This window comes from Callithrix jacchus, chromosome 17 (assembly GCF_049354715.1).
Source record: "Callithrix jacchus isolate 240 chromosome 17, calJac240_pri, whole genome shotgun sequence".
Classification (NCBI taxonomy): domain Eukaryota; kingdom Metazoa; phylum Chordata; class Mammalia; order Primates; family Cebidae; genus Callithrix; species Callithrix jacchus.
Window position 1 is genome coordinate 25,709,971 of NC_133518.1, and position 13,336 is coordinate 25,723,306.

Sequence of the window (13,336 nt, forward strand, 5' to 3'; positions counted from 1 at the left end):
TTTTGAAATTGTCTAAGTGTTTCATTCATAACTCCAGTAGCAAATTACCATACAAATGAATATGTATTTCTAAGATTTTTCTATTTGGAGTTTTTGATGCATGTTGATACTTTAATGCTTATTTACCAACCATTTAAAACAGCATACTAGTAAAAATAAGTTCAGAAAGACACACAAGTGCGACTTTAAACATCAAGTGCATACTGGCTGATTTTTGAAAATGTCTAAGATTATCAATCATGACTTTCTATTACATAATCACATCCTATGCAGTGAGCAAAAAATTGCATTTTTTAATGTTATCGATGTGAGATTCCAAATAGATTTTCCTCTGAAGTCCCTTAAATTAAAATTACAGTCCAAAGCAATTCGTCTTATTTGCAGACATACAGAATATGCAAAGCACAGATTACCTCCGTGAATTTCACAAATGCTTTAAAAGCCAAGGAAGCAGTGTTTTCTGCCCCATTACTCCCCAGAAAACCTAATTACAATTCAGATACTCTATGTGATGAAGGCCAGGCGCAGAGGATGGCAAAAATCCCTTGAATATCCGGAAAGAGGCAGGCAACCTGCTGCTTTGGAAGAGGAAGGCCTCCTCTCCCAAAGGATGCCGGCCTCAGAATCAGGCTTTAAATTTTACCTGATACGAGCAGTTCTCCTGATGTACCATCTCAGTGCATCCTAGGGCGCAGACCCCAACGCAGGACTGCTGAGCGAGGCTGCAGAGGGCAGGCGCGGAGCATCCACCGGCTGGCGGAGAGAACGCCCTGGTAAGACAGGGGCTCCCCGCAGATTAAAATGGATGCTGTTTCGCTGATCAACCTGCGCAGTGGCACTGCCTGTGCCGGGAAGCGCGCAGCTAGCTAGCCGAGCTGCTCTCCAGTCCTCCGAAACCAGTGAGGCAGGCTTAGGAACAGGGAGCTGGGACTGGGCTGGGGGAGGGGGCGCTCATCACCCGCACAATCAGCCAATTATATTATAGGCACAAAGAAAAGGATCAGTCTGGAGCTGGTGTGACCTTCTGGTGCTTTATGAAGGCAGTTAACTGATGTGGAAACATTCTAGTCCTCATTAACGAGAAAAAGGCCAGCGAGAGAGAGGGAGAGAGACAGACACAAATCAATGTTGCAGTTGAACATTTCTAACCTCAGGCATCATCCTTCCTGCCCACTAATGCTGCTTGGCTGGTGCTTATTTAATAAAAAAAAAAGGCTTAAAGATAATTTTGGAACTTTTAACATGCTAAAGGGAGAACAATCTATTCTGATTACCGACAATGAAAGGATATTTTTCTATGCTGAGTTTTTCAAGTGTTTGTCAACTTTATAACCAAAAGGAAGGTCTTTACTCTTTAAAAGGATTATTTTGTAATTCTTTAATTCCCCACTTATTTTTGGCTCCTAGCTATTTTTAAGTCAAACAGAAATAAGACGGAATAATTGCTGTTACAATTTTTTCAGGGAGAGAGCTTATTAAAATATTAAAGTCACTATAATTTATTGCATGAAAACTAAACTCTTAATTGCAAGTTTTTGTTTTGTTTTGTTTTTTACTGTAAGGCTTTGTACATACATTATTACCCAGTGCTGTGACTTGAAAATATGGAGACACATAGCTCTTGGAACAGACTCACCCTCCCTAAAAGAGAGTAACTGGACTTGCAGACAATAATCAAAGGAAATACAAGTCAGAAAATACATGCTTCTGAGGAAAAAACTGGGGCCAATTTCTGAGTGGCTTCAGGGCCACTTTAGGACTTGAGGATATATAAAAAGAAAAAACTGGGCTGTAAATTCTTCAAGCTAATGTAATGAGAAAATTAAGGGGAAAAAGTTAAATAAAATGTTCTTGTCTATATTTCTCGGTTGCTACAGACAATTAGTTTTGTTGTTTCTTAATAAAATAGTCCTGAGCACATAAATGGTATCTAACAAAAATGTGACTGAATTTAAACCATCAAATTAAAAAAAACCAATAAGGACATTATTTTAAAGCTATTTTAGTATCTATCTGTCCTATGTCCTATTTACACAGCTGTCTCAAGAACTCTTCCTCTTCCCATTAACCACATAGTTTCACCATGCTACTGACAGAGAAAACATGTACTTTTTTTGCGCGAGGAATGGAATTGACATGTTTGACAAGTTTTCATATCACACACTCTCTTAAGGAATGGTGGGAGTTTGTCTTAGGAACATTTGGTCATGCACTTCTGATAATTTAACTGTTTTGTGGAATAGAAAAACTGTTTTTTAGAAATATGCTTAAGTTTTACTATTTGAGGTTCAAGCAGGAGCAAAGCCTGCTATCTCAATTTGACTCCATTGACATATTCACATGCACACTCATTTCAGCCTTCCTAGTGAAGAAAATGCAAAGATAGCCACGAAACTCAACTCCTGGTATCCTTACAGGCTCAACTTCAGCACCAGGTTCAAGGAAAAGCACTCTGGAGACTCACCCTGCAGAAGCTCACTGCCCTTATGTTTCCAATCCAGGAGATAGGCCACATAACACGTGCAGGACTTTCAGGGCCTGCTCAATGGCTGCCTAATGAAAGCTTGATGAATGAAGCAGAAGCCTGGGGGTATGGAATGAGTCTTCTTATACATATAAGATGAAGAAAAGAAGATGGAAACTTTTCAGGGAAAAGAAACAATACACCGCCATCCTAAAAGTCCATTCTTCTCTACGGGGTAATCCATACAGTACAGAGACTTCTGTGTAGAATGCCTTGCAATACAACCATCCAATGAAGGTTCTGGAATCCTTTTTTTTTTTGTTCTGGGATAGACTCTTACTCTGTTGCCCAGGCAGGAGTGACGTGATCAGCTCTCTGCAACCTCCGTCTCTCGGGTTCAAGTGATTCTACTGCCTCAGACTCCTGAGTAGTCAGGACTACAGGCATGCACCACCACACCCAGCTAATTTTTGTATTTTTAGTAGGGATGGGGTTTCATCATGTTGGCCAGGCTGGTCTCAAACTCCTGACCTCAGGTGATCCACCAACCTTGGCCTCCCAAAGTGCTGGAATTACAGGCCTGAGCCACTGTGCCCAGCCAAGATTCTGGAATTCTAAGTATGAGCAAGGAAGAGCAGGCCAAAGGAAAAAGGGTAACTTCATTTTGCAAGGTAGCAGATAAGATGAAGTGGAAATCTTTTGTTTAATATTAAAAAAACACTTTCCAAGACAGAACAGCTCTAACTTCAAAGGCTATTAAAACCTTACTCAAGTTACTACCTTGACAATCTATGACCCTAAGACTCAGGAACATGCTTCGAAGCTGTGCAAAGCTTAAAAAGCGGCTTCCTGGACTCCATCTCTTCTGAAAACTGAAGACACTGGGATATATTACATAAGCTCCCAAAGACATTTATCATGTGTTGTTTTAAATAAAAGTCTAAACATGATTCCACTCTTCACAGTTGCTGTTCCATAAATAGCGGAAGTGACTCAGAGGTGGCTCTAGGGAGAACAGATTTCTGACAATTGTATCCCAAATCCTGTCAAAAAAACTCTCCCAAGGTATAAACAGGATGAAAAAAATGAATATATTAGACTTCTCTTTAGTCATTCATTGGAAAGAACTTTGTGTTATAATTTGAAGTATGATTTGCTGGTGCAAAAAATTTTAAACAGAAACCAGCTGTTCCAAGAACACTTCGGCTAGAATAATTTACCAAACTGCAGCAACATTGTTATCTTTAACTACGAAGTATTGATCACTTTTTATGTGAAGCACAGTCTTCGTAGCATAGAGATGATTTTTTTTTTTCTTCTCAGGTCTTCACAGCTTCCCTTCCCATAAAAAGTATTGAGTTTCAAATTTAGATGGGACCTCAAGAGATCATTTAACCTAACTACGTTATTTTTCAGAAATGGAAACCGGGGCCTGAGAAAGTTGTGGCATGCCCAACAAGAAAAAGGCATCAAAGCAAGGAAAACAAGGAAACAAACATGATTTTCTAGATTCACACCGAATGAGTGTTCTATAGAAAACAATGTTCCTATGGTCTGGATGTCTGTGTCCTCAAACTTCAAGTGTTGAAACCTAATCACCAATACAATGGTATTAAAAGGTGGGGCCACTAGGAGGTAATTAGGTCATGAAGGTGAGGTCCTCATAAATGGGATTCATGCCCTTTTTAAAAGAGGCCCAGGAGAGTTGCCTTGCCCCTTCTGCTGTATGAGGACACAGAAGATGCCATCGCCATCTATAAATCAGGAAATGGGACCTCATGAGACACCAAATCCGCTGGTGCCTTAATGTTGGCCTTCTCAGTCTTTGGAACTCTAAGAAATACATTTCTGTTGTTTAGAAGTTACCCAGTGTATGATATTTTGTTATAGCAGCCCTAACAGACTAAGACGAATACTAAATCAGGACTTACTAGACTTGGAGAAATAAACCCCTTTTGACTAAGCCAAATGAGGCTGCCCTTGAAATCAAAATCTATCATAAAGTAGGAGTGAGATTGCAGTGCGAGTCTGCATAAATCTCAATTCAAGACATGTTTTAAGGGAAGAAAAATTTGATCATTTCCTTATTAAAACATTGTTTCTGCTACCATACAAACTACTGTGTCTTTAAATTCAGAAAAGCATTTTTTTTCAAATGTGGCAATTAACAACAACAGCATGAAAGGGAGTTTTGGACAATAAATATAATACTAAAAAATTACATCCTTAGGCCATTTGAGCATACAGTTTTCAAAGTCAATAACTTGGGTCAGGAACTGACCTAGAAGAGGCACAGGAAACTTTCTGGCATAAGCTGTGTGAGGTGATTTTAAGTGTTTGGCTACACAGGTGTCCATATCTGTCAGTACACATTGAACAAAACATTACGAGATGTGCATTTCTTTGTACATAAAATTTACCCTGAAAGAACAAACAAGAATAAACATGAACTCAAGTTGATGATATGCAGGCTAAAGTATTTAAAGCACTTACTGATGTCTGCAACTTACTTTGAAGTACATCAAGTAAATGAGAGGAACTGATGGATGGGTAGACAGACAGGTCAGTGGAAAGCTGTGACAGAGCAAGTTTATTAAACGTCAATTGTAGAATCTAAGTGGTGCAGCAATGGTTATTTGTGGAAAGAAGTCCACTTGAAAGTCAACTCTTGCACTTAACACACACGGCTTATGCCAGAAAGTTCCCTGTGCCCCTTCCAGGTCAGTTCCTGACCCCAGTTACTCACTTTTGAAACTGTATTCTCGGCCTAGGATATGACCTTTTAGCACTATATTTATTGCCCAGAAATCCTTTCCACTCTGTTCTTTCTATGCTGTTACTATTCTGTTCACAATGAAATGTTACAAAAAAATGAAGTATTGCGGGTGGGAAAGATGAGTGGAGAAGTCATCATCTTAAGTAATAACTTTTAAGCGTTTCCTTAGGAAATTAGGGAAAGCAAGTAGACATACAGCTTAAGTGGTGCTTCTTTACAGGGCAATTCAAGAAAAGGATTGGTGAGAAAAATTAATGCTGTGGACATCAGGGAAACTAGGTCTTTGAATGCCCCACCCAAAGAAGAATTATTTGTCACTACAGGTTGAGTAAAACTTGTCCACAATGCTTGGGAGCAGAAATGTCCTGAATTTTGGAATATCTGCATATACATCATGAAATACTTTGGGGATGGTACCCAGGTCTAAACACGAGATTCATTTTTGTTTCATATGCGCCTCATACACATAACCTGAAGGTAATTTTATACAATATTTCAAAATAATTTTGTACGTGAAACAAAGTTTTGACTTCATTTTGACTGCCACTGTCAGATGAGGTCTGGTGTGGAATTTTCCACTCGTAGCATCATGTCGGCACTCAAAAAGTTTGGGACTATGGAGCATTTCAGATTTCAGATTTTTGGGTTGGGGAATGCTCAACCTATATTGTTGCCACCAACAAAACTGGCATCATCTACAGACAATAAACCTTAAAGATGCTTCACAGAAACACAAAGTGTTTTCCTCCACATCCCCCTTGATTTTTGTAGTTGAAACGAACTTCTATCATGTGCCGTGTGAGGTAGTGTTTCTGCTCTCAAGAAGTCTGGTAAGAAATAAGGCAGTACACAAATGACTATAAACGATGAAGATGAGTTCAATGCCTCCAAATATTCTGTTTGCTCACTAGAAATTCAAGAGGCGCACACTTAGCTAGAGTGAACCCAGCGACTTCAATAATCTTGTTCATTTGGCTATTCACTTCTTCAATGTCTGTCTTTTGTAGATCTGGATTAATGTAAATTTCCTTAGAACTTAGATCTTGGTTGGTTTACTTAGTGTTATATCCCCAATGTCTGAAATACTACCTGGCTCTCAATAAATATTTTGAAACAATTGAATAAATGAATAGGACCTTGAGAGAGCTATCACATTTCTCTTTGTCTTAGTTTCCTCATCTATAAACTAAGAATGTTTATTCCTTGCTCACTGGGTTGGTAACATGATGAAACGGGAGTAACGTAAAACAGCTTGTAAGTACTCAGGAAAGGAACGGAAATGGATGTTTTCCTCTCCTAATTAAGAACATCAACTGTCCAAGGAAGGGAGTCCTGTGGAGGATAGAGGAGATCACGGCACTGGAAGGGCAAAGACAGAGAGATGCATCCCAAGACACCGAAAAAGGAACTGATGGCACTTAGGCAGTGATCTACATGGGGGAGTGAGCAAGATAAGGAATTGTGAGGTTTTGAGACCATTACTGGAGTCAAAAGAGTGCTGTGAAAAGAAACAGGAAAGTTAGGAGAAGGAACTGATTCTGAGGCATTGGGGTGCAGTACGGAGGTTTAAATTTTCATCATAAAATTTGCAGATGAAGGTGTAAGACACAGCTGGGGCTCAAGAGAGATCGGGCCGACAGGTAGAATTTGGTGGTCTTTTGCACAGAGAGGACTGTGGAAACTGTAAAAATGAATTAGATTAAGGGAGAGATTGTAGAGGCAAAACTAGAGAGAAACACAGTTCACTGTGGAAGGCACAATAATGCCTCTGTGTCTCCTGGGCCAACTGTCTACAACCTAATCCCCAAGCGGCAAAGAAAGTTTTGATTAGCCAGCTGCCTTCGAGATGGCAAAAGTAGCCTGGTTATCCAGATGAGCTCAATGTAATAATCAGAAGGGCCTTATAAAGTAAAAGCCATGGAGGCGTAAGAGGAAGAACCAGAGAGACGGCAGTATGAGAAAGACTTGGTCCAATGTTGTTGGCTTTGAAGACGGAAGAAGAGGCCACAAGCCAAGGAAGGTGGGCTGTCCCTAGAAGATGGAAAAGGCAAGGAAATGGATTTTCTCTAGAGCCTCCAGAAAGAATGCAGTTCAGCAGACACCTTGATTTTAGTCCAGGGAGACCCATTCAGGACTTCTGACTTTTGGTATTACAATATCAATAAATTTGTGTTGATTTAAGCCACTAAATTTGGGATACTTTGTTATAGCAAAAATAGAAAACTAACACACATTTAAAAAAAAAAGGGGGGGACTTATAGTTTGGATAATGATTTTCCTTTTGGAGACATTTCTTGGCACAACTTCCATTCCAAATTGGTCATTTGGGAAACGTAAAAATTCAATAAATTTACTTTGGCATTAAAAAAAAAAAAAAAAAGAAAACTAACACAGTAGTCACCTCCTTATCCACGGGGAATACATTCCAAGACCCATAGTGGAGGTCTGAAACTGAAGATAGTACTGAACCTTACATATACTATGTTTTTTCCCATACATACATATCTGTGATAAAGTTTAATTTATAAATTAGCACAGTAAGAGATTAACAACAGTAATTACAAAATAGAACAATTATAACGATATACTGTAGTAACAGTCATGTGAATGTGGTCTCTCTCTCAAAATAGCTTAATATTTTCAGACCCCAGCTGACCGATAGTAACCGAAGCTAAGGAAAATGAGACTGCAGATAAGGGTAGGAAGCCCACATTTAGAGGGCAAGGGGATGCAAAGGAGACACGGTCAACAAAGTGAGAGAAAAATGAAAACTCACACAGTGAGGAGTCAAGAAAAGAGAGGGGAGCCTGACAGAGCCCAGTTTCTTCAAATACTGCAGGGAAGTGGAGGGGAAATCAATCAGAAGCCATTAGTTTGGACTCTTAGAAAGTCACGAGTTGTGCTGAGGGAATAAGTTCAGTAGTTGTGTGTTAGGGGTGGAAGCTGGGTGGTTGTGGCTAAGAAGTTGAGGGACTGAGTTGAGAGTTTGTGAACAAGTTTGTTAATAAATCAGAGCATTAGGGTAGCAGCTTGGAGAGGCTGCTCATGTAGCTGATGTTTAAGATCTGGGAGAACCAAATGTCTAGGTGGGCAGCAGGAAAGGAGCCAGCAAAGGGAGAAACTGACGATGGTGAATAGAAAATAAGGGTCATGTGCTGGAAGAACTGGGTCAGGAGCGTCTGGCAGGCATTCATTCAATCTTGGAACTGAAGATATGGTGAGTAAAGTTACAAAGAAATGTTGAATAAAGAGAAAGTTGTGGTGGCGATGGGGGAAGATACAGGAGCACAGATGGCTAGGCGGCCTTGATCTGGTCCCTAAAGCTTCTTGGTTTGAGCTGTTGCAGGTGAAAACCCTTAGGGCAGGTAGGCTGGCTGCACCAGTAAGGAGAAAGCATTTCCAAGAGATTTTGTAGGGGCTTTGTTGTATTATTGAGAACAGTCAGTTCTGCTACAGAAGAACAAGAGAAAGAAGATGGATGAAACTCATAAATGTGTGTTAAGTACAGATAATGACTGTGTAGTAGCTTATAAGACACAGGTGAAATGTATGTGTTAGATTTAGATACTGAGTAAGTAGGTAGACATATCCATGGTTTTGCTTTTTGAGGCTTTAATTACCTGTAGTAAATCATGGTTTGAAAATATTAAATGGAAAATTCCAGAAACAAACAATTCATGTTTTAAATTCTGTGGCATTCTTCTGATGAATTCTCATGCCATCCTACCCAGGATGTGAATCCTCTCTTTGTCCAGCATATCCATGCTGTGGACACTCTACACCCCTGCGTCACTAAGTAGCTGGCTCAGTATCAGCTTGACTGTCTTGGTATCATAATGCTTGTATTCAAGTAACCCTTACTTTACTTAATAACGATCTCAAAGTGCAAGAGCCATGATGCTGGCATATTGTTATACCGTTCTATTTTATGATTAGTTATTATTGTGAATCTTTTACTGTGCCTAATTTATAAATTAGACTTTATAATAGGTATGTATAGGAAAAAAACATGAGATATTGGATTTGGGACCATCCACGGTTTCAGGCATCCTCTGACAGTCCTGGAAAGTATCCCTGGCAGGCCAAGGGGGAGACTACTGTAGTCAGAATTGATGAGATGTGTTAAATATCAGTAACTAAGTTAGTAACAGATTTGTTAGGCCTAGATCAAGTGTGTAGGTGCCAAGCATAGAAAGGGATGGAATGACTAAAGAACCTCCTAAGGACACACTAAATAACCTGAGGCATATGAGGACCTCATTCATTAGATCTTACGCTTGTTTCCCATTGGTGACACCCATTCTGGTCCTATGTGTCCTCTGCCTAAGAAATGTAAACACAGGCCCAGCACAGTGGCTCATGCCTATAATCCCAGCACTCTGGGAGGCTGAGGCAGATGGATCACAAAGTCAAGAGATGGAGACCATCCTGGTCAATATGGTGAAACCCCGTCTCTACTGAAAATAGAAAAATTAGCTGGGCATGGTGGTGCACGCCTGTAGTCCCAACTACTCAGGAGACTGAGACAGAAGAACTGCTTGAACCCGCGAGGCGGAGGTTGCAGTGAGCCAAGACCGTGCCATTGCACTCCAGCCTGGACAACAAGAGCAAAACTCCGTCTTAAAAAAAAAAAAAAAAAGAAATGTAAATGCAATCCTCAGCTTCTCATCAAGCTAAGAGGCAAGCTGCAGAGGAAGCCAGAAGGAATTGCCTCTGTCTCTTATAAACAAGTTGTGTGTCATTGGCAGATACCTTGTGTCTAAGTGGAAAGGGAATCCTTAAACCTCAATTGTGGCTCATAACCATATCCTCAATAGGAAAGGCTGTTGTGGCAGAGAGGCTGGACATGTAAATATTGCATAACTCAAAGTCCCTCCACACTCCTGTGCCACATCCTAAGTATGTCAGCCCATCCCATCTCTTTCCCTTGCTTCTTGCTTTGCATTTTAAATAGAGGTAATGAACTGTGTGATCTGAACATCTTAATTTGGCCTGTGACTTCTGGGATAGAATGTCTGGTAGTATACTGCAGCTACTATTGCCTCAAGGTCATTTCCTATACTACAGATGTGAAGCGGAAGGCCCAGAAAAGGACAGTTGGTGTCAGGACACTTCTCCACTTCTAGCAATACTCTGAGGCCCAAAAATAGAAAGTGAGGGAAGAATAAAAATAAGCTAGGTTATAATTTTTTATAATATAAAATCCTTATAATTATAAATAAGAAAATTTACCTGAGAGTCTTATGGCCTATGTAAATTATTTTACTCAGAAGTTTGGACAATTCTGACCCTGGTAATACTCATGTTTATTATTTCACATTATATGAAAAACATAGTTTCCTGAGCAAATTGTTAGTGTGAATCAGTGATTGTCACTTTTTCTTCTATTTTCTTAAATACTAGAATTTGCTTTTAAAATGAAAATCAATATGAAAACCAATGTGCAAAACAATCAAATGTTTTTAGCAGGATAAAATTATTCTGAGTTCAAATCTATATTTGTGTCTCTCAATGAGAACATGATGCTGGTTCATGATACAAAAACAAGAGAAAGCAGAATTTATAGATGTCAGTTACAATCTTATTCCAGATGTAGCTTTACGTTTAGTTCTATGTAAAGCTGCATCCGGAATAAGATTTTGTTTGGCTGTGTCACGTCAAAAGAATCCTGTTTCACACAAAGAAGTAGTTGTGAATGGTAATGGTGCTTTTTAATGGATTATGCTGCAATCTCTGAATATTCTTCATTAAACACATCCAGAAGTTTAAAAGCAAAGTAACAGGAAATTTATTCAAAATTGACTTGCTAACAATATATAGCAATTGCTCATATTTCTGATTATAAACAAGATAAGACAGGGAACCCAAACTTACAATAGGCCATTAATCTATAACAGGAGCTTCTCATTTGATGTATTGGGTGTTTGCTTGTCATTGTACAACTATTAGTCTTGATGAGAGACTGTGCCGAACAGATGTGCCTGACCCTAACCTGGCACGGAACCAAGCTGGGTCTCTGGACAACTTGCATACTTTTATTGCTTGGGCATGCACAGGCATGAATTTTTAAGAAAGGCCATGAGCTGTACAAGCTACCACCTCCATGGTCAATAACACATATTTATAAGTTCATTGATTTTGAGGACTGTGAAAGACTACTTCTCCTGGCAAAATAAATTCAATGTGCTGATGTTGAAAAAGGGGGTTGAGAGAAATATTTTGCACAGATCATGAGGGAATTAAATGACAACAGTTTGGGTTGAAATGTTATATTCTTCTTACCACAGCTTTACAGGACTTTTCTCCAAAGTTCCATAGACTATCTCATTTGTAGTTGTATTCTGAATTATGTTCACATTTCAGAACTCTTTAATATCCAGTTTGATTTTTCTTTTTCCGGGATTGGGGATGAGGTGTTTAGCTGCTCATATAATAGGTACAAATTAATCTCTAAAAATACCTCCAGCAACCCTGGGTTTCTACAGACACAGTTTGAAACATGATACATTAGGCAGTACTATAGCAGGCAGCCTCCCTTTGCCTCTCAATAGAATCTGCCAGGATATTTGTTAATTAGATACAATCCTATTCTTTTCCCCATAGTATTTTCTGCCCAACACTGACTGAAATTCACATGCTGTAGAAAACCAGCAACTGATGCATAGGTAAATTTGGGTGAAGTCTATCTACATGGTTTCTGTCCCAAATTAATGTCAACATTTAAGGACCATCTCTTTTAGTCTCTGTTTTCCAGCATTTGGAGTCAGAGAAAGCAGTGGCAGAAAAAGTGAAAAGTAATATAAATTTGCCAGGGCTAAGGCAAGACTTTCCAAATAAAAATAAGTTGGGTTGTCAAGAAGGGCTAAACCCAAACTAACACAAAGTTTGAGTGCATGCACGCATGCGTGCAGGGGAAGAAGGGTTATGCTTCCCCTTTATCTTCCAGGTTTCTTAGTGGCACAGATAGCCTTGCCCACCAATATACATGCATTTTGCTAAAGCAATACATGTAATCTCTGACAATAAAAAAGATTTTCAATGCTCCAAGGCGACAATGGTTGATTAAAACCAGGTTAATAAGAGTATTGAGGAAGGGAACTGACCCTGATGTTGAAGAAAGGTGCCCTCTAGTGGACTATTGTGTTTTTTAATCTGTTCAAAATAGGAATAGGATTATGAAACAAAAACAATGTTAAAGGTACGATACATTGTCTTATGAACATTTCAATAATACCTTTAATAACTGTAACAGGGACATATAAGTCTTCAGCTACATTGGTAAAAACTATATATATAAATGTTACACGAATGCTAATTCATCCAAAGTTACAATCTAGGCCATCTTTGATGGCTCTGGAGTTGATAAAACTTGGGATCAAATCAAAGACCTGGTTCTGGGCTTTACTGCACTTCTTATTGGGTGTGTTTCCTTGCGCTACTTATTCATAGCTGGCAGCCTCTATTTCCTAATCTACAATATGAATTGAGTTATAAACTGCCCCAGTCCCCCCACTTTCAGGCTGTCAGATGGCTGCCTTTTTATATCAGTTTCATTTTATATCATGAGTTTTCCACATCAGCAAGACAAAATAATAGCACAGTAATATATCATATATGGCATTGGGTGAGTCAACAAAAAAATCAGATTTCAACTGAAGGTCTTTCTTGTAGAAATTTAAAGGTGATTTTTTTTTTCTTTTTACGATGATCATGGATATTTCAAAAACTAAACACACCGGATCATTAGTTCATTATGAAAATTGAATTTACTATGAAAATCAGAGTTACTATTTTAAAAAAATTACTTCCATAGTTACTATTTTAAAAAATTATTTCATTGGATAAAGTAAAATAGTAACAAAGAGAAACAATTTCATAGCATATCTTTTCTGAAAAAGTGTTTTTTTCCTAGTACATCACTGAACACAGGAGAGACACATAAAATTTATGAATGAACTGCTAACATCATCTCTAAGGGAGCCATTAAATTCGTCAATGGTCCCTAAATCTTTCCTTTTTAAATAGAGAGGCAGTGTTGAAATGCTATTGCTATTACTTATAACAGAATTTCGTACGTAAGCGTTTCCTTAGGTCTG

At 38.9% G+C, this 13,336-nt stretch overlaps 1 protein-coding gene across 13 annotated transcripts in view; it reads right to left on the reverse strand.

The window, feature by feature from the left end:
- SCHIP1 (schwannomin interacting protein 1) overlaps positions 1–13,336 on the reverse strand; it is a 610,058-nt gene that overhangs the window by 57,162 nt on the left and 539,560 nt on the right. The window contains exon 1 of one of the 13 annotated variants that reach the window (XM_035277734.3): positions 644–898. The exons of the other annotated variants lie outside the window; for them this stretch is intronic. Within the exon in view, the coding sequence (XP_035133625.1) occupies positions 644–673 (30 nt within the window). The 5' untranslated portion in view covers positions 674–898. Of the gene's footprint in view, positions 1–643; positions 899–13,336 lie in introns of those variants that run through there. 13 annotated transcript variants of the gene reach the window in all.